This window comes from Oncorhynchus masou, chromosome 17, assembly GCF_036934945.1.
Source record: "Oncorhynchus masou masou isolate Uvic2021 chromosome 17, UVic_Omas_1.1, whole genome shotgun sequence".
In the NCBI taxonomy this organism is placed as follows: Eukaryota; Metazoa; Chordata; class Actinopteri; order Salmoniformes; family Salmonidae; genus Oncorhynchus; species Oncorhynchus masou.
In genome coordinates, this window is record NC_088228.1 from 22,935,213 (window position 1) to 22,962,655 (window position 27,443).

At 41.5% G+C, this 27,443-nt stretch overlaps 1 protein-coding gene across 1 annotated transcript in view; it reads right to left on the reverse strand.

The window, feature by feature from the left end:
* Nucleotides 1-626: 626 nt before the first annotated feature.
* The window catches only part of LOC135558178 (XK-related protein 4-like), an 84,657-nt gene continuing 57,840 nt past the window's right edge, over nt 627-27,443 (reverse strand). The window contains exons 2-3 of the mRNA XM_064991914.1: nt 18,563-18,762; nt 627-3,591 (exon numbers count right to left, since the gene is read on the reverse strand). Of these exons, the coding sequence (XP_064847986.1) occupies nt 2,633-3,591; nt 18,563-18,762 (1,159 nt within the window). The 3' untranslated portion in view covers nt 627-2,632. The remainder of the gene's footprint in view (nt 3,592-18,562; nt 18,763-27,443) is intronic.

Below are 27,443 nucleotides of genomic sequence, written 5' to 3' on the forward strand. Positions count from 1 at the left end.
TCCTCTTTGTCACCCTCTTCTCTCCATACTTCAAATGAACAAGACGTAAAAAAAATAAGCACTTGTGACCTAGAACTGAAAAAGAAGAAACAAACTTTCATTTTTGTGCAGACGCCTTTTCAAGATTTAAAGATACAATGTTCTTTTTTAGATATCACATCCACAGTCATAGTGCCTGGGGCTTAAGTCAGAGCACAAAGGTGAAACACTTTTTTTCCCTGCTCAAAACACCATCTTGACACCATTCATGTTGGGTGTTGACAGTTACAATGATATCAGTGGTATACGCCCTAGAATTCCTCTGTGTGGTACTGATCTTGTGTTGAGTATAGGCTACAGCAGCATTTTGCACCATAGGGCTGAAGTGCACATCTCTAGTTCCTTGCACTACAATATATAGCTACAGACAAAATGACTACTGATTGTAGCATCTACGCATGCCCTCCTGTGCCATGCTTTGTCTCTCTTACACACACACACACACACACACACACACACACACACACACACACACACACACACACACACACACACACACACACACACACACACACACACACACACACACACACACACACACACACACACACACACACACACACACACACACACACCCCACCCCCCCCCAACACGCACGGATGGCAATAAAATTTTCACATCAGTTACGTACAACGTTAAAAAGAATGTTGCATCTTGAATCTGATAGTACATCCTGCAGGTGCTTCAGGTATGAGAGTAGTTTGGCTGAAGTGGCTGTTCGTCTGTGTCCCCGTCTCTTCCTCTCCTCTCCTCCTCCCCATACAGAACAGGTCTGTGTGGCCCAGCTAGTAGACTGATCCTTATCAGCCGGATGGACGCACAGCAGCCCAGACCAGAGCTGCACGAGGCTGGACTGTAAATGGGAGCTGCCAGGAAGGTATTTGGCCTGGTGCCTTTTATCAAGGCGAGAACAAAGATGAGGTTTGTCCTTCAGTCTCTCCACAGTACATGAACATTTCGGTTTTATGTAGCATATAAACAGCATGATACCCGGGTACAGTACTCTTTCTTCAACATTGTATTCAAGTAAATAGTAGTTCTGCCCAGCCTCAATCTAGTACTGTCCAGTTACTGGCGCTGTCACAGCCACCGACCTGCAGACTCAGTTCACACAATCCAGTAGTTTCAGACCTTTTGGCACAAGCACAACATGGCTGATGACATCAGAACTTGGGACCAGTACACGTGTACAATATGACAGACAACTCTCTAGTCATGTTGCTAATTACATCACAGAAATACAGTGGGGCAAAAAAGTATTTAGTCAGCCACCTTGAAAAACCTTGTGAAGACTTACAGAAAACATTTGACCTCTGTCATTGCCAACAAAGGGTATATAATAAAGTATTGAGATAAACTTTTGTAATTGACCAAATACTTATTTTCCACCATAATTTGCAAATAAATTTGATTTTCGGGATTTTTTCTCTCTCATTTTGTCTGTCATAGCTTAAGTGTACCTATGATGAAAATTACAGGCCTCTCTCATCTTTTTAAGTGGGAGAACTTGCACAATTGGTGGCTGACTAAAAATTTTTTTTGCCCACTGTAACTAGAACCATCCTAATATGTATCAGGACCATTTGATGACCTTTTTAAAAAAATCAATAACACGTCCACTGTATATCAGGGGATACTACTAGTATCTGTAAATGTACAGTCTATCTTTGCAGATCTAAGATGGTGGTAGTAGAGATGATTGCAGATTTTTGAGATGCCGTAGGTAAACAGGAACCAGCAATGACCCTATATAGAGTACTTTGGTACTTTTGTCATATGAGGATTTGTATGGTCCTCTGCTTGGTTCCACCTGGTTGGCAGAGCTCAGACAACCTTCATAACGACCTGTTATAACCTATTATGAACCTTCATAACCCACCTATTATGAAGGGCATGATGTCATTCATTGGAATGCTGCTGTTATTATGACAGACTATGGGGATTTGTATTTGTGTGTGCAGTGGACTTTTATTAAATAAGAGATTCCCTGACAGAGGTAAGTAAAAACTACAAGAACAATAACAACAACATCAACCAAATAAAAAATAAATTAAAAAAACTGTTTAGAAAACATGAATATATCCCTCTGTCACATCAACTAGTAAGTTGTGCCTATTCTGAAGTTGTAAAAAAAAAAAAACACAATAAAAACAGCTGGTGCACGCACACCCCGAATAATAGTTTATGTGGAGGTGCTGACGAATGGCGAATAAACTATAAACTATTAAAATAAAGAAAGTTTCACCCTCCATGTATAATCTCCCAGCAATTGAATGGGTATTTACCAACGTTTTGGCATCACTGTGCCATCCTCAGGGTGAGGAAGTGTGCCTGTGCCTGAGGAAATCACAGTGATGCCAAAACATTGGTAAATATCCATTGAATTGCTGGGAAATTATACATGGAGTGTGCAACTTTCTCTATTCTGAAGTTGTAACCATGACAACCAACATCACGGTTCAATGCTAGTATGTATATAGAGAGAGTTCATAACATATTATTGCCACAGTCCTGCTGTAAATCCAAGTTGGTGGTAATCCTTTATTACAGTTGAGCATTTCCATGGATCCTTCATCCAGGCAGCGGTGCAGGGCTACAACGTGGTCTCGTACTCTAGACGCTCCTGAACAGTAGTGTCATCTTTGTACTGGAGTCTGGGTGGCGTGGGGGAACAGTCGATGGCCAGGATGGCCTTGCGTATACTCCTGTCCAGTACGTGCCTCTCCCAGGCCGGATAGCGATTCCGACACAGGTCTATTTTGATGACTGTCTCCTCAATGCGTAGGGCACGGGAGGATGGCGTGGAGGGGGCGGTGGGTCTCACCTGAAACACGGGCATACAGCCGTCCCTCTCAGTGTATTTGGCGTCTCTGCCAATGGTGCCATCCCCCGAGATGAGGGGCACACCCCGATTGGACCTCAGCGAGTTGGTGGCCCCCTCGGTGGGCAGCATGAAGGCAGCGGTGGGGTCGTCCAGCACGAGGCTCGGCGAGTGTCCGAAGCGGGGCCCGTTGGGGTGAAAGAAGGCGTAGTACATGAGCATGAAGACGATGCCGGTGAGGAAGCTGCTGAAGATGACACAGAGGGCGGGGACGGCGAAGGCGTCGGTGCTCTGAGGGACGCGGTACAGGTACCACAGGGCACTCAGAGCAGTGTTCTCCAGCAGGATCACAAAGTAGTAGATGAAGAGCCGACACCGAGTACGACCCTCCTTCACATTAAACCAACTGAAGATGTAGATGATGCCCACTACCATGTCGAAGACAATCTCCTCCCACTTGGTGATGCAAAACTCGGTCTCGCAGTGGACTATCCAGAAGGTCATGAAGCACCAATGCAGGACGATGAAGATGCCGAAGTAGAGCTGGAACACGGAGGCGAACAGGGCGAAGGTGATGACCCGGGCAGCGATGGTGAAGAAATGCCAGCAGAACTGGATGATGACAGCCAGGTAGCTGATTGGCTTCTTGTCATCCCGGGAGTCTCGCAGCGCTTTCTGATAGGATGCCAGGGCCCAGGCCAGAGACACAAGGGAGGCAGCCGCTGTCATTCCTACGGAAACACAGAGCGGACAAAAAAAACCGAATTAGAGACACAGTCACAATCACATTTACAGGCATTACATATTGGTAGTAATGTGTGGAGTTTTAGAGGCTGCTGCCCTATGTACATCGTCATGAAGCACTAGTCACTTTAATAATGTAACAAATCATGTTTACATACTGTTTTACCCACTTCATATGTATATACTATATTCTAGTCAAAGCCTATCCTATTTAACTATTGCTGTACAGATAGTATTCTTCACATATACTACATATTTCTAGCCATATACTATCCGTATTGTCTATACAGCCCATCACACATATACTATCCGTATTGTCTATACAGCACATAACTCACACGCACGCACAAGTCTGGTTCATCCTTGGGAGCAATTCCCAAACGCCTGAAGGTACCACATTCATCTGTACAAACAATAGTACGCAAGTATAAACACCATGGGACCACGCAGCCGTCATACCGCTCAGAAAGGAGACGTGTTCTGTCTCCTAGAGATGAACGTACTTTGATGCGAAAAGTGCAAATCAATCCCAGAACAACAGTAAAGGACCTTGTGAAGATGCTGGAGGAAACAGGTACAAAAGTATTTATATCCACAGTAAAACGAGTCCTATACCATCATAACCTGAAAGGCCACTCAGCAAGGAAGAAGCCAATGCTCCAAACACTCCATAAATAAGCCAGACTATGATTTGCATGGGGACAAAGATCATACTTTTTGGAGAAATGTCTTCTGGTCTGATAAAACAAAAATAGAACTGTTGGGCCATAATGACAATTGTTATGTTTGGAGGAAAAGGGGGATGCTTGGCAAGCTGAAGAACACCATCCCAACAGTGAAGCACAGCGGTGGCAGCATCATGTTGTGGGGGTGTTTTGCTGCAGGAGGGACTGGCGCACTTCACAAAATAGATGGCATCATGAGGCGGGAAATGTGGATGTGGATATATTGAAGCAACATCTCAAGACATCAGTCAGGAAGTTAAAGCTTGGTCGCAAATGGGTCTTCCAAATGGACAATGACCCCAAGCATACTTCCAAAGTTGTGACAAAATGGCTTAAGGACAACAAAGTCAAGGTATTGGAGTGGTCATCACAATGCCCTGACCTCAATCCCAGAGACAATTTGTGGGCAGAACTCAAAAAGTGTGTGAGCAAGGAGGCCTACAAACCTGGTTCAGTTACACCAGCTCTGTCAGGAGGAATGGGCCAAAATTCACCCAATTTATTGTGGGAAGCTTGTGGAAGGCTACCCGAAACGTTTGACCCAAGTTAAACAATTTAAAGGCAATGCTACCAAATACTAATTGAGTGTATGTAAACTTCTGAACCACTGGGGATTAGATGAAAGAAATAAAAGCTGAAATAAATAATTCGCTCTACTATTATTCTGACATTTCACATTCTTAACATAAAGTGGTGATCCTAACTGACGTAAGACAGGGAATTCTTACTTGGATTAAACATCGGGAATTGTGAAAAACTGAGTTTAAAAGTATTTGGCTAAGGTGTATGTAAACTTCCGACTTAAACGGTACACACAGTACCAGTCAAAGGGTTGGACACACCTACTCATTCAAGGGTTTTTCTTTATTTTTACAGCTTTGCACACTCTTGGCATTCCCTCAACCAGCTTCACCTGGAATGCTTTTCAAACAGTCTTCAAGGAGTTCTCACATATGTTGAGCACTTGTTGGCTGCTTTTCCTTCAATCTGCGGTCCAACTCATCCCAAAACTTCTCAATTGGGTTGAGGTCGGGTGATTGTGGAGGCCAGGTCATCTCATGAAGCACTCCATCACTCTCCTTCTTGATCAAATAGCCCTTACACATCCTGGAGATGTGTTGGGTCATTGTCCTGTTGAAAAACAAATGATAGCCCCATTGAGCGCAAACCGGATGGGATGGCGTATCGCTGCAGAATGCTGTGGTAGCCATGCTGGTTAAGTGTGCATTGAATTCTAAATAAATCACAGACAGTGTCACCGGAAAAGCACACCCACACCATAATATTTCCTTCTCCATGGTGGGAAATACACATGCGGAGATCATCCGTTCACCTACTCTGCATCTCAAAAAGACACAGCGGTTAGAATTAAAAATCTCAAATTTGGACTCATCAGACTAAAGGACAGATTTCCACCAGTCTTATGTCTATTGCTTATGTTTCTTTGTCCAAACAAGTCTCTTCTTCTTATTGGTGTCTTTCAGTAATGGTTTCTTTGTAGTAATTTGACCATGAAGGCCTGATTCATGCAGTCTCTTCTGAACAGTTGATGTTAAGATATGTCTGTTACTTGAACTCTGTGAAGCATTTATTTGCGCTCCAATCTGAGGCTGGTACCTCTAATTAACTTAATTAACCTCTGCAGCAGAGGTAACTCTGGGTCTTCATTCCCTGTGGCGGTCCTCATGATTGACAGTTTCATCATAGCGCTTGATGGTTTTTGTGACTGCACTTGAAGAAACTTTCAAAGTTCTTGAAATGTTCTGCATTGACTGACCTTCCTGTCTTAAAGTAATGGACGGTCTTTTCTCTTTGCTTATTTGAGCTGTTCTTGCAATTATATGGACTTGGTCTTTTACCAAATAGGGCTATCTTCTGAATACCACCCCTACCTTGTCACAACACAATTGATAGTCTCAAATGCATTAACTTAAGGCTGCAGGGGCAGTATTGAGTAGCTTGGATGAAAGGTGCACAGAGGTGCCCAGAGTAAATGGCCTGCTCCTCAGTTATAGTTGCTAATATATGCATATTATTATTAGTATTGGATAGAAAACACTCTGAAGTTCCTAAAACTGTTAGAATTATGTCTGTGAGTATAACATAACTCATATGGAAGGCAAAAACCTGAGATGAAATCCAACCAGGAAGTGAGAAATTTGAGGTTGGTCGATTTTCAACTCATCGCCTATTGAAAACACTGTAGGATATGGATCTGTTTGCACTTCTACCCACTCGTCTTTCTATTCTGGTTAGAGCCAGTTTACGCTATTCTGTGAAGGGTGTAGTACACAGCGTTGTACAAGATCTTCAGTTTCTTGTCAATTTCTCACACGGAATAGCCTTCATTTCTCAGAACAAGAACAGACTGACGAGTTTCAGAAGAAAGTCTTTGTTTCTGGCCATTTTGAGCCTGTAATCGAACCCACAAATGCTGATGTTCCAGATACTCAACTAAAGAAGGCCAGTTTTATTGCTTCTTTAATCAGAACAACAGTTGTCAGCTGTCCTAACATAGTTGCAAAAGAGTTTTCTAGTGATCAATTAGCATTTTAAAATGATAAACTTGGATTAGCTAACACAATGTGCCATTGGAACACAGGAGTGATGTTTGCTGATAATGGGCCATTAAAAATAAGCAGTTTCCAGCTACAATAGTCATTTACAACAGTATCAATGTCTACACTGTCTTTCTGATCAATTTGATGTTATTTTAATGGACAGAAAATATGCTTTTCTTTCAAAAACAAGGACATTTCTAAGTGACCCAAACGTTTGAATGGTAGTCTGTGTATATACAGTGGAGAGAACAAGTATTTGATACGCTGCCGATTTTGCAGGTTTTCCTACTTACAAAGCATGTAGAGGTCTGTAATTTTTATCATAGGTACACTTCAACTGTGAGAGACGGAATCTAAAACAAAAATCCAGAAAATCACATTGTATGATTTTTAAGTAATGAATTAGCATTTTATTGCATGACATAAGTATTTGATCACCAACCAACCAGTAATAATTCAGGCTCTCACAGACCTGTTAGTTTTTCTTTAAGAAGCCCTCCTGTTCTCCACTCACTACCTGTATTCTCAATGGCCAAGACCAGAGAGGGTGTAAGGACATCAGAGATAGAATTGTAGACCTGCACAAGGCTGGGATGGGCTACAGGACAATAGGCAAGCAGCTTGGTGAGAAGGCAACAACTGTTGGCGCAATTATTAGAAAATGGAAGAAGTTCAAGATGACGGTCAATCTCACCTCGTGGGGCATCAATGATCATGAGGAAGGTGAGGGATCAGCCCAGAACTACACAGCAGGACCTGGTCAATGACCTGAAGAGAGCTGGGACCACAGTCTCAAAGAAAACCATTAGTAACACACTACGTCGTCATGGATTAAAATCCTGCAGCGCACGCAAGGTCCCCCTGCTCAAGCCAGCGCATTTCCAGGCCCATCTGAAGTTTGCCAATGACCATCTGGATGATCCAGAGGAGGAATGGGAGAAGGTCATGTGGTCTGATGAGACAAAAATAGAGCTTTTTGGTCTAAACTCCACTCGCCGTGTTTGGAGGAAGAAGAAGGATGCGTACAACCCCAAGAACACCATCCTAACCGTGAAGCATGGAGGTTGAAACATCCTTCTTTGGGGATGCTTTTCTGCAAAGGGGACAGGATGACTGCACCGTATTGAAGAGAGGATGGATGGGGCCAAGTATCATGAGATCTTGGCCAACAACCTCCTTCCCTCAGTAAGAGCATTGAAGATGGGTCGTGGCTGTCAGGATTTGGCCAGGGTTGTTCCGGGTTTTGGTCACTAGATGCCCCCATTGTGCTTTTTGACCTTATGTTTTTTCCCTTGTTCCCCATTATTATTTGCACCTGTACCTCGTTTCCCCTGATTGTATTTAAACCCTTAGTTTCCCTCAGTTCTGTGCTCTGTGTTTGTATGTTAGCACCCAGCCCTAGTGTTCTGTGTTTTCCTGTCGATTCCGGTGGATGCTCTTGTGGAATTCTGTTTTTGTTTTTGAGTGTCTCTTGAGGCTTTTTTGTGCTATTCCTACCACCTTTTGGATTTGCCATTTTTCTATTTAAGGACTTCTCCTTTTTACTTTATTAAATACACCGTCTTAAGTACTGCTGTGTCTGCCTCATCTTCTGGGTTCTGCTGACTATTCATGGCTCAGTTGGTTAAGTGACTGTTTCTCACTCCGGAGACCCAGGTTCGTAACCGGGTCCTGACAGTGGCTGGGTCTTCCAGCATGACAATGACCCGAAACACACAGCCAGGGCAACTAAGGAGTGGCTCCGTAAGAAGCATCTCAAGGTCCCGGAGTGGCCGAGCCAGTCTCCAGACCTGAACCCAATAGAAAATCTTTGGAGGGAGCTGAAAGTCCGTATTGCCCAGCAACAGCCCCGAAACCTGAAGGATCTGGAGAAGGTCTACATGGAGGAGGGGGCCAAAATCCCTGCTGCAGTGTGTGCAAACCTGGTCAAGAACTACAGGAAATGTATGATTTCTGTAATTGCAAACAAAGGTTTCTATAACAAATATTAAGTTCTGCTTTTCTGATGCATCAAATACTTATGTCATGCAATAAAATGCAAATTAATTACTTAAAAATCATACAATGTGATTTTCTGGATTTTAGTTTTAGATTCAGTCTCTCACAGTTGAAATGTACCTATGATAAAAATTACAGACCTCTACATGCTTTGTAAGTAGGAAAATTTGTAAGTAGCAAAATCGGCAGTGTATAAAATACTTGTTCTCCCCACTGTGTTTATATATATATATTTTGTTTTGGAGCTTTCCTATATCTCTCAGATAAAGGACAGACACTTCAAAACATACTTCCTTTTTATTTAATTTTGGACTATCTTATTTCCCCCATGTATGAATCTGTTTTTCAATGCGTTTCTATGGGCTCATAGCAGTGTGGGCAAATTCAATATTTCATCAAATAATTTTCTAATACATTTTTTATATACCTACAGGGGTCCTAAAAGTCTAAATAAAATAGCTAAATGATCCTTGGTATGACCATCTTAAAACAATTCCATATGTTAGCTTAGTAGAAACCCAGCCCCGGGCCCATAGACCTTAGTGGGAGGAACTGCATAGCAATATCTACCAATGGTGGGAATTTTTTTTTTTAAGTAATATTCAAGATACCTTAATTAATAGAAAATTACTCAAGTAAAAGTGAAAGTCACCCAGTAAAATACTATTTGAGTAATTGTCTAAAAGTATTTGGTTTGAAATATACTTAAGTATCAAAAGTAAATGTAATTGCTAAAATACATTACCTTTGGAAAGTATTCAGACCCCTTGACTTTTTTCACATTTTGTTACATAACAGCCTTATTCCAAAATTGATTAAATAAATAAAAATCTTCAGCAATCTACACACAATACAACATAACGACAGAGCGAATAACAGGTTGTTAGACATTTTTGCTAATTTATAAAAAATGTAAAATAAAAATACCTTATTTACATAAGTATTCAGACCTTTTGCTGTGAGACTTGAATTTGAACTCCTTTGTATCCTGTTTCCATGGATCATCCTAGAGATGTTTCTACAAATTGATTGGAGTCCACCTGTGGTAAATGCAATTGATTGGACATGATTTGGAAAGGCACACACCTGTCTATATAAGGTCCCAAAGTTGACAGTGCATGTCAGAGCAAAAACCAAATTGTCCATAGAGCTCAGAGACAGGATAGTCACTCTGACAGAGCTCTGGAGTTCCTCTGTGGAGATGGGAGAACATTCGAGAAGGACAACCATCTCTGCAGCACTCCACCAGTCAGGGCTTTATGGTTGAGTGACCAGACGGAAACCTGGCACCATCCCTACGGTAAAGCATGGTGGTGGCAGCATCATGCTGTGGGGATTTTGTTTAGCGGCAAGGACTGGGAGACTAGTCAGGATCGAGGCAAAGTGGAACAGAGCAAAGTTCAGAGAGATCCTTGATGAAAATTCGTTCTAGAGCACTTAGGACCTCAGACTGGGGCGAAGGTTCACCTTCCAACAGGACAACGAACTGAAGCACATTGCCAAGACAATGCAGGAGTGGCTTCGGGACAAGTCTCTGAATGTCCTTGAGTGTCCCAGCCAGAGCCCGGACTTGAACCCAATCAAACATCTCTGGTGAGAGCTGAAAATAGCTGTGCAGCAACACTCCACATCCAACCTGACAGAGCTTGAGAGGATCTGCAGAGAAGAATGGGAGATACTCCCCAAATACAGGTGTGTCAAGCTTGTAGTGTCATACTCAAGAAGACTCGAGGTTGTAATCCCTACCAAAGTTGCTTCAACAAAGTACTGAGTAAAGGGTCTGAATACTTATGTATTGTGATATTGAAGTTTATTTTTTATTTTTTTTAAATTAGCAAAAAAAATCTCAAAACCAGTGTCATTATAAAGGGGTATTGTGTGTAGATCGATGAGGAAAAAAATGATTTCATCAATATTAGAATAAGGCTATATCCTAACAAAAGTAAAAAGTACATACCTTTATTTAGGAATGTAGTGAAGTAAAAGTTGTCAAAAGTATAAATAGTAAAGTACTACAGATACCACCAAAAACGACTTAAGTGGTACTTTAAAGTATTTTTACTTAAGGACTTTACACCACTGCACAATTAGCTCAATATTAACCCCATTCTTTTCCAAGCTGCCTGTAAAATACAGTAAAATACAAGGCCCACTGGTGGTGTTGAGCTCTGAACTGAGGGACTTTATTGTTACTTGGTACTCAGTTAGCTCCAGTAAAGATGGCTGTGATGGCAGAGGTCCAGGGAATCCTGGCTGGAGAGTAATGACACTGGGTTTCTCTGAGGAGCTGGGTGCCATGGTTACTAAGTGCTCATGTTGCTGGAGTGATCGTCATCTATCAAGAGTGAGAGGAGACCATCTCCTGGCCTCGATACCAGAGGGAGACAACAGCCCACACATGCACTTGTACACACACACACACACACACACACACACACACACACACACACACACACACACACACACACACACACACACACACACTAGAGCAGACATTAGAGAAAGAACAAGTCGACAGACTGAATTCACTGCATTTAACTAGCTTTGTGAAGTAAATTCTGTTGAGTATATCTACTGTTTATTATTCCTCTGTAAACCCCTAGGGATTCAAGAGAAACTCTTTAGACTACAATTTGACTATAAACACTGAAAGCAGGAGCAATAAGATGCTAATTGGCAGCCATTCAAGTTCATGCAACCCTTTAATCACACGGAGGAGGACCATATAAAATCCTGGTATACATCCCAAATAGTACCCTATTCCCTATAGTGCACTACTTTTGAGCCCACTATAGAGCCCCCCACTATATAGGGAATAGGGTGCCATTTTGGATGGAGACCTGGACCTCTCTCTGGCAATTATACAATGGTGCTGTTGGACCATGCCAAACGAAGATGGCTTCCCATTAACACGAGTGGCTCTGAAATCTTAATTGCAACAGCTTTGTATCCAATTAAAAGTTAAGGCTTATTTTCCATCAGCCTGTTCAGAATGGAATGTCCCCATTCAGCCTCCATTTTCTTTGGGAAGCTTAATAAACCATGTTATTCAATCATTGTGCAAATACAAAGTGAGGAACAGTCGTTATTACGGCACACGACAGTCACGTACTCTGCCATAATTCGAGGCAGCTCGGCCTCTCAGTAAACACACTTGCTCTGTTGCTTTATTACATTCTCAAGAGCAAAGAGAGAGTGAAGCGATCTGGTGAATGAAGACTGGTTGAGCTGCGCCGATAACCTCAGTTCATCCAATAGTCTAAAGGCCTGGCTGGGTGGACTAGGTTGTGCCTTTAAAGGTTCGATCAGATCAGACCACATTGAAATGGAGATGATTGCTATTCATTTTAACACAGCTCCCTTGGCTCCTCTTACAATAAAGAGTTAGAGCTACCACTGTGAAGTGGAGCCTCATCCACAAAGAGGTCTGGCAACAAGCTGTGCTTTAGTGGGAAAAAGTGAGAGAAAAACATGATGATGGCAAGGAATACTTAACATTCTCTAGACTGCACTGTTGTGGGAAAGATATTTGTCTGTCTAACCTGGATTTTGGGTTATGATGTGGCTGCTACAGACACTTTCTGTCCATATAGAAACAACCTCATACATAATCAATTAATTATCCTGCATATGGATTAGTAGATCCAGCGTCAATCGTTGAAAACGAAAGCCACCCAAACACCCTTCCAAATGTAAATGAAGAGCTTAGATGAAGTGGAAAATATAGGACATCTTCGATGTATGTGCATATATCAAAGCATGAAGATCTTTTTTTTTAGTGCCTCACTCAAAACTCTTTGCCTCCTTGTGGATGGATATTTATGTGGCACCACGGCTCTTCAGAGCATTTTGGTGCCACGTCAACCCTGTCACATTACTCAAGAAGCCTTTCAGTACAGCAAAGTGTGAGCCTATTATCCTTTCTGTGGCTTCCCTTTGTGTAATGTCTCCTAAATAAGTCTCTATGGGACTACGTGGAACTATAGGCATGACTTATCTCCCTGTTCCTGGCCTTTAACACCCAGGACCATCACAGTCAATTGCATTTTGTTATCAGAAGTGAACATATGGCTGACTCCTGCGCTTTCTAGTACATTTCACTTTAAAGTCAAACCGAGTTTTATTTAAGGATGTCAGAACTGGACGGTGTGATGTATACAGTAGGACAACATGTTCATTAAACATGACAGAAAATAATTATCTTTCTTCAACCACTACGGTCTGTCCACCACGTACAGTACATTGAGCTGGGAGAATCAGACAGCTGTCTGTCTATCTATCAATAATATAACTATGCCTTTAAGCAGATGCTTTTTTTAAATCAACTGCATCTACTATATTGATTGGTCTATTTATTTACATGTGTGTATTTGCTTGTCATTGATTAATGACAGTGTTAAACCCAGTTAGATGCAGGCCAGGCCATTAGGTGTTGGCTGTTGGTGCATGATGAAAGGGTTTAATGACTACTGTGTGGAGTGGGATAATTAGCAGGCTAAGGCCAGGAGTGGCAGGGGACTGGGAGGAGGCTGCGATTCTTATTCTGGAGCTAGGCCCTGCGTGCATGTGTTTAGTTTAGTGCATGCGTGTGAGTGTGTGTGTGCAAGTGCGTGTGTGTTTCTGCGGAAGGAAGCATAGCCCCTCCTCTGCCCTCACACACAAATGTGCAGTGCATCTCGATGAGGGGAGTGAAGCCAAAGCCAGAGGAACCTGCCTGGCTGGAATGGTCCAGTAGCATGCTTCCTGGTTACTGGGCTGTGTGATTTGACTGGTCATGTAATGCTCCTCTCCTCTCCTCTCTGCTCGTCTTGCTCACAGAAGCTACAGTAATTTGGGGAATGGGGCGGGCTGAGGACCAGGGAGGAGAGGGGGTTATGTAAACCACAGCAGCAGCACTGCAGCACTGTCTGGGGCTGCAACATCCCAAATGGCACCCTATTCCATATGCAGTGCATTACCTTTAACCAGACTAGTGCACTATATAGGGAATTGGGGGCCATTTCGGACTGCAAAGGATCTGCCCAAAAGTACTATATAATTACTATAGAGTATAAGCACTATATAGGGAATTGTCATTTTCAGATGGAGCCTGTGTCTCCTTAGTATCTTCCACACAGAGGACTTAACAGTAAAATAACCAACTGATGGGATATACCTGCTTCAGCAGCAGCAGTAGCAAGGTCACTGTTGACAGCACTGGGAAATGGATATAGGAAATAAAACGCTTATGAGTGTCTGCTTCCTGGTATACTGTACAGTTGAGCTTTGTCAGAGTGGTTTTCTCCTCATCGACCCATGCCTTTGGCAACCATAGTGTTACTGATAGTTCCTTGGTTTGTCACTGCTTTTATAAAACGACACTATGGATTTCTCACTGCAAGCAACAGAGCTGTATAACTTACTCTCTAGATAACTCTCTCGGTGACACTTGAAAAAGATTCTCTGGTACTTTTGTATACTTTTTAGCTAGTAGTTCTGAAATTATCACCACGAGCCAAAAGTGGCCACCAAAAATTGCGTACTACGTCACAAATGCTCTCTCTCTACTGTGTGTACGTCTTATTAGTTGTCACTCCAATGGCGAGGGGCTGAAGCTCATTGGCTGAAACTTGAATTGCTAAGGGGCTGCCCCACGTGTGGGTAAACATAGGAAAAAATGGCTCTGCGCAGCTTCCAGAAACAAACAGACCCTACAGAGCCCCAGTACAGCAACACAATTAGACCCAGCCAAATCAGTCCCTTTCAAAAGGTGCTATCTAGAACCTAAAAGGGTTCTTCGGCTGTCCCCATAGGAGAACCCTTTGAATAACTACTTTTGTTTCCAGGAAGAACCCTTTGGGTTCAATGTAGAACCCTTTCCACAGAGGGTTTTACATGGAACCCAAAAGGGTTATGTTATGGGGACAGCCAAAGAACCCTTTCCACAGAGGGTTTTACATGGAACCAAAAAGGGTTATGTTATGGGGACAGCCAAAGAACCCTTTCCACAGAGGGTTTTAAATGGAACCAAAAAGGGTTATGTTATGGGGACAGCCAAAGAACCCTTTTGGAATCCGTTTTCTAAGAGTGTAGGGATTTCTTGGCGAACTGAGGTAAGGCAGTAATTATGCTCATAGATTGTGCATGTATGAACTACACACTGACACATCCAGCCCAAAGAAGCAGGTTTAAAAACTACTTACTAGTCGCCAAAGTATCGTAGCATGTCTTTAAATCTTAGGGCAACTTCTACTTTTATCTTCTTATCTGGTTTCAAAGGTTGAATAATATGACATCTGTAGCCGCTACTCAGACTGTGATGTCCAAAAATAAGTTCTTTGATCTTCCCGAGACATCACACAGCACCTTATCGATGCATACAAAATGGAATTCCTTGTCCTGGATTGACTTCAAACGAAGTGAATGCTGCTCTGATGTGAAAGGAATCCCTAGCATTTTCAAGGTTGGAAAGAATATGTCTCCTTTTTGGAAAATAGAATGTGAAGCGATTGTAGAATTGGCAAAATATTCCTCATAAATTGGTCAAAATAGGAATGCAATGAGTTGAGACATCAGAGAGAGAGAGAGAGAGAGAGAGAGAGAGAGAGAGAGAGAGAGAGAGAGAGAGAGAGAGACAGAGATAGGGGGTAGAGGGAGGGAGAGAGAGAGAGAGAGAGAGAGGAGACAGAGAGAGAGAGGAGACAGAGAGAGAGAGAGAGAGAGAGAGAGAGAGAGAGAGAGGAGACAGAGAGAGAGAGAGAGAGAGAGAGAGTGAGAGAGAGAGAAAGAGATGTGAATGATCTGAGTGACAAGGCAAAAATTCACAAAATGGGACAAACACCAAATTGGGACTCTGCATGCAGAATTCTGCAAAAAATATCCCCCAAAACACTGCCCAGTAAATGAGGTGGAAACTGAGCTTCATTTCCTAACCTCCTGCCAAATGTATGACCATATTAGAGACACATATTTCATGTGAAATGCCTTTATTCTTTTGGAACTTTTGTGAGTGTTATGTTTACTGTTAATTTTTTGTTTATTATCTATTTCACTTGCTTTGGCAATGTAAACATATGTTTCACATGCCAATAAAGCTCTTAAATTGAAGAGAGAGAGAGAGGGAGATCATGGCTGCATGATCAAAATAACATCTTGCTTAACTGCAGGGATTTGAAAAACAGCCAGGATTGGCCTTCTAAAATAAATCCAGAACAGGGGAGAGAGTCAGACAGACTGTTGTGGCGAAGAAGAAGACATTACCTCAATTAACTTATCTAGCAGAGAGAGGAACGAAGACAAGTCATTTAAAGAGCAAACACAGGGGGCCTGAGCCAGCCTTATCAAACACATTAACACACAGTTATTTGGAAAGGGAGAAAGCAAGCTCATCCTTACTATGGTGGGTGTTTAAACACAGGGTCTAATTTATCCGATTATATAGGCTGTATTGTTCTACCTAAATGCTTTAGACAAATGAGCGGTGATATGCCACTGGGTTAAATGGTTTCTTAACACAGAAGGTAGGACTTGGCTTGCATTTCAAAAAGCTATCGATGGTAGCTCGCTCTGTTATCACATAGTGTTGATATTTTACAACACTTTCTCTAATTTCTCCTGTTCTTTTCCATTAAAGGAGTACCCACGTGAAATGTGTTTTCATATTCATACTATAGGCAAACCAACTGCACTGTACTCTTGACTACAGGCAGAGTTGGGTTGCTGAATACCCCTTATTTTTCCCCTGGGGATGGTACTTATGATTGCAGTGAAGACAAAGTAGGTGGTAACTCAGGAAAAGTGCTGCAAGAAATACAGTCAAGCTGAAGAATTGCTCACTTACAGGAGCTGGTAGGATAGGCCTCCTGGAGAATAGTTCTTCTCCCAGGAAGGAAGTGTGTCACTCTGACAGAGTGTAAAAAAGGAAAATCTGACGACTGATGAGGGCTGGCTGACTGCTAGTGTGGGATAAAACCACAGTAGCTATGGAAACTTAGAGAGGGGTAGGGAAACATTATAAGAAATAATGAGAGAGAAAGACTGCGAGAGAGAGAAGTAGAGAGAGAGAGAGAGACTGTCATGAAAAAAAAAATGTAATTATATTGCCCTAATCTTATTAGATGACAAGATGATTGTATGCTGTAAATATGTTGTTGCAGTCTCTAGTCTCCTGAGAAATGAATGAGAACAAATGAATGGACTGAGAAAACCCATACATGGAGACAGATTAACATGCAGCATCATGTCAACAGAAAGCTCCATATTCTCTTCAAATGGGAAGGGTACTGTTGCAGTACATAGTCAATGGAAAGAAACTAAGAAACCCCTACAAGGGTTTAGACCAGGTAATAGAAGTGACCATTGATTGAGCATTTTCTTTTCACACTGGTTCCTCCCTTGAAGCATTGGAGGAGTCCTATGAGTGATGCTACCTGAGGTCAATTGAGGTTAGAGAGACCGAGGGGGTCCAGATATCTAATGGTCAGGTCTCGTTGGTGATAGAAACCAAATGTATAACACACCGTACATTAGAGGAGCCAACATTGAACAACCACATTTTCATGTATTTTTTTTATAGAAAAGTGTTTATGAGTAAAACAGTATGGGGGAGGGTCCTCGAGTCTCGGTGAGCCGAGGATGGGATTTTCAGATCAATTAACTTTCCCCATACGCTCCATCCACATTTCTCTGGCTGGCCCATTGTACTATAGCAGCTTGTGAATTTCAAATGGAAAAATATACTCTCTCTCCTTTTCCCAAGGCTCCTAGCTACAGTGATTAACATATTGCATTATGTACATTGTCCACTAGTAAATCTTGTGATGCAACTCATACAGTATGAATAGAATAATTTTGCAATGATGTATGGAGAGAGACTGACAAGAAGGAATACATCTGACAGTGACTAGATCCACAAACACGTCAGCATCCTCTCTATTCTTTTTTTCTCTCCCTCTCAAGCTGATCACAGAATTTGCCGAACCACCCTCTCCTCTCCTCTCCTCTCCTCTTCCTCTCCTCTCCTCAGAGGAGGCCAAATCTTCTTTAACGTAGCAGAAAGAGCATAAGTGCCTCTTAAGTGCAGCAAAGACTCCTTCCAGTGACTCAGCACAGCAGAGAAGGCAGCGCAAAGCAAGACTGTGGAGTGGATGAGGGACAAGGAGAAGACTTGTTGTATCGTTTAAGCCCACAGCAGGCCTGGAAGCCTTCCACTGGCCTAAATGTGGCCAGCTTCCCTCCCCGTGTCTCTGTGTGTGTGTGTGTGTGTGTGTGTGTGTGTCTCTGCGTGTCTCTGCGTGCCAGCCCAGTTAATATAATTGAACATGATTCTTTGCATTGGAGAGAGGACCACTGTGCATTACATTATGCCTGCATTTGCTTCTATTGACACTGACAAATAAGTATTCCATACAGCCCTGGCTTACAATATAACACCTGGGTGGGGGGTGTTCTTTTAAACCGTGGCAACCGATACATCCCAACCTGTAAAATTCTAACAGTGCAGTGGGACTGCTTTACAACAGACAGAATGGGAATAGTGAATGGGAATAGTGAACGGGAGGAGTAGTGAAAATGGAGTGTTAGAAAGTGGGGTTTTCAGAAAGTATGTTGGATGGCCTGTGTATTGACAGTATGTGTACAGTGGCAGATAGATGAGGTGGGAGAGTGTTAATACAGGGTGTGGTTCCAGCCAGTACCTTGGACGGCCTGCAGTTTGTGGGTCTGGATGATGATGCAGAGCTGCAGGACCAGCTGAGGAGCGCTCTCCAGGAAGGTGGCCAGGAGGTGCAGCATGCTGACGTCAGCGAACTCGTACACCATCCTCCAGTAGAACCTCCAGCGGTCATGGTCCCCACTGCGCCGGCTCCGGATGCCCAGGTAGATGGCGTGGAAATACCTGGAACAAAAGGAAACAATACATCCATGAGCCAAATGACAGTTCCACCGAGGATTTACCCCAGTGTTTTAACCAATAGTCTCAAACTTTTCTGTTTCAATCTACGCTGGCTGGCACCCATGTCTCACTGGGCCATGACTCCAGCGGACCAGCTTTGACTTGGAGCCAAGGCCCTGTGTGCTTTTTAGCCACCATTTACATAACAAAGGCTAACTGTGGACTTCAACACCTTCTTACAAAACAACAATCTTGATGATGCAGATGTTGTTGATTCACCTCTGTCATGTCACACTCCTGATGGAAACACAATAACACTGGAGCCTACATTACCATAAAACACTGGTGACACCCTGGTGTGGGGGTAAGTCTAGACGGAAAAGCACCAGCAGGGGCCTTGTCAAAAAGTTTGGATCTTTTGGCGTAAAGAATCCCCTGTTTGGTTATACACGTACAGTATATAAAGAATCATATCATATTAGAGTTTTATACACGTCCAGTATATAAAGAATCATATCATGTTAGAGTTTTATACACGTACAGTATATAAATAATCATATCATATTAGAGTTTTATACATGTACAGTATAAAAATAATCATATCATATTAGAGTTTTATACACGTACAGTATATAAAGAATAATATCATACTAGAGTTTTCATGCAGCCCTTTTCATCTCTCTTCATTCTTTTACAATTCTATCTACAATTCATTTGACTAGGATTCATTTCTAATATTGGGTCTTACAGCTCCTATGCAACAGAATGCATTTAGCAGTAACATGGAACCCAAACCAGCTGTGCGCGTGAGCCATCGTGTGCTATTGTGCATAAATGTATTTTGTCCCCCCACACCAAAGGCGATCACGACACGCAGGTTAAAATGTCAAAACAAACTCTGAACCAATGACATTAATTTGGGGACAGGTCGAAAAGCATTACACATGTATGTCAATTTAGCTAGTTAGCTTGCACTTGCTAGCTATTTTGTCCTATTTAGCTAGCTTGCTGTTGCTAGCTAATTTGTCCTGGGATATAAACATTGAGTTGTTATTTTACCTGAAATGCACAAGGTCCTCTACTCTGACAATTAATCCACACATAAAACAGCCAACCGAATCGTTTCTAGTCATCTCTCCTCCTTCCAGGCTTTTTCATCTTTGAACTTATATGGTGATCGGCTTCTAAACTTTCATAGTATTACCACGACGACCGGCAAAACAGTCTTTCAATCAACCAGGTGGGTATAACCAATGACGAGATGACACGCTTCTATAAACCAATGAGATGGGAGAGGCAGGGCTTTCAGCGCGATATGCGTCAGAAATAGAAAGGAGTTCTATTTTAGCACTTGGCATCGCAGGCGCTCGTTGGCGCGCACGAGCAGTGTCCGGTCTGGTCAGCATGTAAGAGGCTGCCTGCTGTTGTGTTGTGTTATCCTGTGTGTTAGGTATGACTAAGGATGCACATGGATTTGGTGTGAATTATGTAGTGCTATTGCAGTTGATCCTGTGAATACTGACAGTGTGGCAAGAAACAAACACAGAGACAGTGATGTGATTGTTAAGTCAATTTAATAATGTTTTTGATAAACACTACTGTTCTAAAGTTTGGGGTCACTTAGAAATGTCCTTGTTTTTGAAAGAAAAGCACATTTTTCTGTCCATTAAAATAACGTAAAATTGATCAGAAATACAGTGTAGACATTGTTAATGTTGTAACTGACTATTGTAGCTGAAAACGACTGATTGTTAATGGAATATCTACAGTTAAAGTCAGAAGTTTACAAACACTTAGGTTGGAGTCATAAAAACTAGTTTTTCAACCACTCCACAAATTTCTTGTGAACAAACTATAGTTTTGGCAAGTCAGTTAGGATATCTACTTCGTGCATGACACAAGTCATTTTTCCAACAATTGTTCACAGACAGATTATTTCACTTAGAATTCACTGTATCACAATTCCAGTGGGTCAGACATTTACATACACTAAGTTGACTGTGCCTTTAAACAGCTTGGAAAATTCCAGAAAATGATGTCATGGCTTTAGAAGCTTCTGATAGCTAATTGACATAATTTGAGTCAATTGGAGGTATACCTGTGGATGTATTTCAAGGCCTACCTTCAAACTCAGTGCCTCTTCGTTTGACATCATGGGAAAATCAAAAGAAATCAGCCAAGACTTCAGAAATCATTTGTAGACTTCCACAAGTCTGGTTCATCCTTGGGAGCAATTTCCAAATGCCTGATGGTACCATGTTCATCTGTACAAACAATAGTACGCCATAAAAAAAAGCTAGACTACGGTTTGCAACTGCACATGGGGACAAATATACTTTTTGGAAAAATGTCCTCTGGTCTGATGAAACAAAAATAGAACTGTTAGGCCATAATGAGGAATAAGGGGGAGGCTTGCAAGCTGAAGAACACCATCCCAACTGTTAAGCACGGGGGTGGCAGCATCATGTTGTGGAGGTGCTTTGCTGCAGGAGGGACTGGTGCACTTCACAAAAAAGATGGCTTCATGAGGCAGGAAAATGATGTGGATATATTGAAGCAACATCTCAAGACATCAGTCAGGAAGTTAAAGCTTGGTCGCAAATGGGTCTTCCAAATGGACAATGACCCCAAGCATACTTCCAAAGTTGTGACAAAATGACTTAAGGACAACAAAGTCAAGTTATTGAAGTGGTCATCACAAAGCCCTGGTCTCAATCCTATAGAACATTTGAGGGCAGAACTGAAAAAGCGTGTGTGAGAGAAAGTAGGCCTACAAACCTGACTCAGTTATACCAGCTCTGTCAGGAATGCGCCAAGATTCACCCAACTTATTGTGGGAAGCTTGTGGAAGGCTACCCAAAACGTTTGACCCAAGTTAAACAATTTAAAGGCAATGCTACCAAATACTAATTGAGTATATGTAAACTTCTGACGGACTGGGAATGTGATGAAAGAAATAAAAACTGAAATAAATCATTCTCTCAACTATTATTGTCACGCCTTGGTCTTAGTATTTTGTGTTTTAGTTTATTAGTTAGTCAGACCAGGGTGTGACATGGGTTTATTATGTATTGTATTTTCGTATTGGGTTTTGTAGTGTTTGGGATTGTAGCTGATTAGGGGTGTGTGTGTGTTAAATAGGTTGGCTGCCTGAGGCGGTTCTCAATCAGAGTCAGGTGATTCTCGTTGTCGCTGATTGGGAACCGTATTTAGGTAGCCTGGTTTTCACTTTGTATTTCGTGGGTGATTGTTCCTGTCTCTGTGTAGTGTGCACCAGTCAGGCTGTAATAGGTTTCACGTTCCGTTTGTTGTTTTGTATTATTTAGTTGTTCATGTATAGTTCGTTCGTTTGTCTTCACTAAATAAACATGAGTAACCTACACGCTGCATTTCGGTCTGACTCTCTTTCAACTAAAGAAGAACGCCGTTACAATTATTCTGACATTTCACATTCTTAAAATAAAAGTGGTGATCCTAACTGACCTAAGACAGGGAATTTTTACTGGAATTAAATTTCAGGAATTGTGAAAAACTGAGTTTAAATGTATTTGGCTAAGGAGTATGTAAAATTCCGACTTCAAATGTACATAGGTCCATTATCAGCAACAATCACTCCTGCGTTCCAATGGCAAGTTGTGTTAGCTAATCCAAGTTGACAATTTTAAAAGGCTAATTGATCATTAGAAAACCCTTTTGCATCTATGTTAGCACAGCTGAAAACAGTTGTTCTGATTAAAGAAGCAATAAATCTGGCCTTCTTCAGACTAGATGAGTATCTGGAGCATCAGCATTTGTGGGTTCGATTACAGGCTCAAAATGGCCAGAAACGAAAAACTTTCTTCTGAAACTCGTCAGGTTTCAAAAACCCACAAAACTTTTGAATGGTAGTGTACATGTACATTTAACCTGTCATTGCAAATTAATAAATAAATAAGAGAATAAAGACCAATTGTTTTCTAAAAAGTGAACTTAATTGTTACACAGTAAGAATGTCTCAAATGTCTCCCTTCATCTCTCTCCCCCCGGACAGAAACCAGCTATCCGTTCGCTTGTTCTAGACTACCTATAAGGTTCTGGTAAAAAGTAGTGCATTATATAGGGAATAGGGTGCTATTTGGGACTCAGCCCTTGAGTTGATGGAGTCCACTCTAATCTGCTAGCTATTCCCAGCTAATTAACTATTTAAACAAAATGGCTTGAAAGAGCTTTTTTCTCAAACATACATTTTTAAAGGTAAAGAGAGAGAGAGAGGTTCAGAATGAATATGAGCTATTGACTACTTCTACACCAATCTATTAATTTAAATTCTCACACACATACACAAAATATTATGCTCCACTGGTAGTCTGGGCAACGTTCCAAACATAACCCCCCAGAATCTACCGTCTCACCCTGGGGCAATTTCAGTACTGCATCTACTACTCCATCACATGAGAATATGTTGAGGGGATGCCAACTTTGCAACTAATTAGTCTGTGTTTTGGTGCCCATTCTGCGCACTGAATATATGCACTCTATCATTTCTGGCACGGCTCTAAATCAAGAACAGTGATATTACGCACATTTTGTCACAAATAATGTTTTATAAGTGCCTCATCACAGATGTAGGATGGATCTTAATTTGATCACACTGTTGCAGTAGAACTATGCTGCAACGCAGGACATTTTAACCTTGTAGTGTATGAGGTTTAAAAAGGTTTCTAAAGTTTGTAATTTCACAAATAATTCCAAAAGTAATTTCCACTTTCCATTTCAGCCTTGCTATAGGAAACTGGCTCAAATTAAGATCCTACATCTGTAAATGTGTGTTATAGAGTACCACAGTATGAGACATAATACCCATAAAACCTAGCTGTCAAACAGGGAAACGGTTCCAATCGTTTATCCACCATTAATTTTTCCCATAGGGGATATTAGAAACACTTAAAATAAGGCCTGTGTTTTGTGTAGGCTTAGCCTGGTTTGATGTTCTGATAACCGTGTAAAGGTGACTCTTATCAACCTATAATTGCCTGTATGTACCCCCCCCCCCCAAAAAAAATTAAATGCTAATTAGCTGCTAATGTGGCTATCATAAAGAATGACAAATGCCATGATCATCTTGACGAGACTGTTGAATCGAGGCAAGAATGGTAAGAATATCTGGATCAACTATCTAATGTTAGCTAAATGTAGTCATGAAATCATTAGCTACATTTCTTTAAATGGACAATTATGTGAACTGTCTTGTGCAAGGTTTAAATTGACACAATAGCTGTTGGTAAAGGTGTCCGCTAGAGATGACGGGAGCATGCAAGGATTTGTAGTTTTGCATGATGTCTGATGCAAATTAGCATTTTGGAATCTCAGAGAAAATAGAGCCGAATATGTTGATAAAAGTCCCCCTGTCCAAAACATATGTACATAGTTATCAAAACATCACACCAGTGTAAGCCTGCACGAAACACAGCCCTTGTTTCAAGTGTTTCTAAAATAACCTATGGAAAAAATGAATGATAGAAAAATGATTGGAACCATTTCCCTGTTTCACCGCTAGGTTTTATGGGTATGACACCGCCACTGTGGGGCTTTATATGCAACACCACTTTGAAAGGACTGTGTTTGAATACTTACAGTTGAAGTCAGAGGTTTACATACACCTTAGCCAAATACATTTAAACTCAGTTTTTCACAATTCCTGACGTTTAATCCCAGTATAAATTCCCTGTTTTCGGTCAGTTAAGGATAACCACTTCATTTTAAGAATGTGAAATGTCAGAATAATAGTTGAGAGAATGATTTATTTCAGATTTTATTTCTTTCATCACATCCCAGTGGGTCAGAAGTTTACATACACTGAATTAGCATTTGGTAGCATTGCCTTTAAATGGTTTAACTTGGGTCAAATGAGTCAGGTAGCCTTCCTCAAGCTTCCCACAATATGTTGGGTGAATCTTGGCCCATTCCTCCTGACAGAGCTGGTGTAACTGAGTCAGGTTGGTAGGCCTCCTTGCTCGCACACGCTTTTTCAGTTCTGCCCACACATTTTCTATAGCATTGAGGTCAGGGTGACCACTCCAATACTTTGACTTTGTTGTCCTTAAGCCATTTTGCCACAACTAAGGAAATATGCTTGGGGTCATTGTCCATTTGGAAGACCCATGTGCTTCCAAGCTTTCACCTCCTGACTGATGTCTTGAGATGTTGCTTCAATATATCCACATCATTTTCCTGCCTCATGATGCCATCTATTTTGTGAAATGCACCAGTCCCTCCTTCAGCAAAGCATCCCCACAACATGATGCTGCCACCCCTGTGCTTCATGGTTGGGATGGTGTTCTTTGACTTGCAAGCCTATCCCTTTTTCCTCCAAACATAACGATGGTCATTATGGCCAAACAGTTCTATTTTTGTTTCATCAGACTGAAGGACATTTCTCCAAACAGTACGATCTTTATCCCCATGTGCAGTTGAAAACCATAGTTTTGCTTTTTATGGAGGTTTTGGAGCAGTGGCTTCTTCCTTGCTGAGCGGAATTTCAGGTTATGTCGATATAGGACTCGTTTTACTGTGGATATATATACTTTTGTACCTGTTTCCTTCAGCATCTTCACAAGGTTCCTTTGCTGTTGTTCTGGGATTGATTTGCACTTTTCTCACCAAAGTACTTTAATCTCTAGGAGACAGAACGCGTCTCCTTCCTGAGCGGTATGACGGCTGCGTGGACCTATGGTGTTTATACTTGAGTACCATTGTTTGTACAGATGAACAAGGTACCTTCAGGCATTTGGAAATTGCTCCCAAGGATGAACCAGACTTGTGGAGCACTACCATTTTTTTCTGAGGTCTTGGCTGATTTCTTTTGATTTTCCCATGATGTCAAGCGAGAGGCACTGGGTTTGAAGGTAGGCCTTGAAATACATCCACAGGTACACCTCCAAATGACTCAAATGATGTCAATTAGCCTAACCGAAACTTCTAAAGCCATGACATCATTTTCTGGAATTTTCCAAGCTGTTTAAAGGCACAGGCAACTTAGTGTATGTAAACTTCTGACCCACTGGAATTGTGATACAGTGAATTATAAGTGAAATAATCTGTCTGCAAAAAATTATTACAACATTAACAATGTCTACACTGTATTTCTGATTAATTTGATATTTTAATGGACAACAAATGTGCTTTTCTTTCAAAAACAAGGACATTTCTAAGTGACCCCAAACTTTAGAACAGTAGTGTTTATCAAAAACATTTTTAAATTGACTTAACAATCACATCACTGTCTCTGTGTTTGTTTCTTCCCACACTGTCAGTATTCACAGGATCAACTGCAATAGCACTACATAATTCACACCAAATCCATGTGCATCCTTAGGCATACCTAACACACAGGATAACACAACACAACAGCAGGCAGCCTCTTACTGCTAAATGCATTCTGTTGCACAAAGTCGATGTCCTAACCGACTAGCCAAAACTATAGTTTACAAGAAATTTGTGGAGTGGTTGAAAAACTAGTTTTAATGACTCCAACCTAAGTGTATGTAAACTTCCGACTTCAACGGTATATTTTGTTTATGGATTTGTACTTATCACATCTCACCTGTGAACATACCATGTTTATGTTTCTCTAGTAAAAACCAAATACAAACAGTGAGCATTATGCATTTCATTGATATGAATTCAAGGTTTGCGAGCTGAGTTCAACTTTCTGTGACTCTGTTTTTGTCTTAAAGTTTCCGGGGTCAGCTAAGGATCACTATGGTAACTACACTTCAGAGGTTTCTAAGAACCCCATTTCCCATTTCAAAACAGACCCCCAGACAGGATGCTTAGGAAAATTTGATCTATAAACAACAATTCTGACTAGGTTGACTGTCATTGCTAAAGGTCAATGACTGAATATGGCCCAATTGAAATGTAGCCATACTGTGAATTGTTACACTGGCTGTTTTGTCAGGAAGCAGTTGCTGTTGGCCCTGGAAATAGTTTCCAACAGAGGCCCTGCCTACTGGCACCTGCGTTGTATTCATTTGGCAACAAATGAAAGATAGAAGTCCTGAATCAGGAAAGGACAACCTGAACTTGTCCAATATAAAATGCTTTGTTTTCCATTTTTGATTGAAGAACGTTTAAAAAGTTTTGCTAAACTGTTCCCTAATGTATATGACCCTGCCAGCCCTGTCCCAGCCCTAGTGCCAGATGACCCATTCCCAGGGTGTCTCTGGGGGCCTGACACAGACACATTATCCCCGTGACCCACCAAGGCACCCAGCCAACCAAAGCAGCACTCACACTCACAAGCAATAGAGAGGTGAACCAACAATGACTTGCACTAAATGGGTCAAGCAAATCCATGCCAGCCCTTTGTTTTATGACATACATTTTTATTTAATTTGATTTATTTATTTAACCTTTATTTAACTAGGCAAGACTGACATGCTTCGTGTCAGTCTTTAGCGACCATAAATCTTCGTTTACAATGGTTGTAGTACTGAGTGAAAATATTCCCTAGGATGGTTTTTGAGCTAATGAGTTTATTTTGATGTTTGCACAATGATGTAAACTAATGGATTATATTTCATCCCTGAGTATCACATCATTCCTCACAACAAGACTACAGTATTTTATAATCTCTAAACTCTAAACTCATGAAACATATTGCCACCAAGCTTACCCATGATGAATCCAGATACATGCAAATT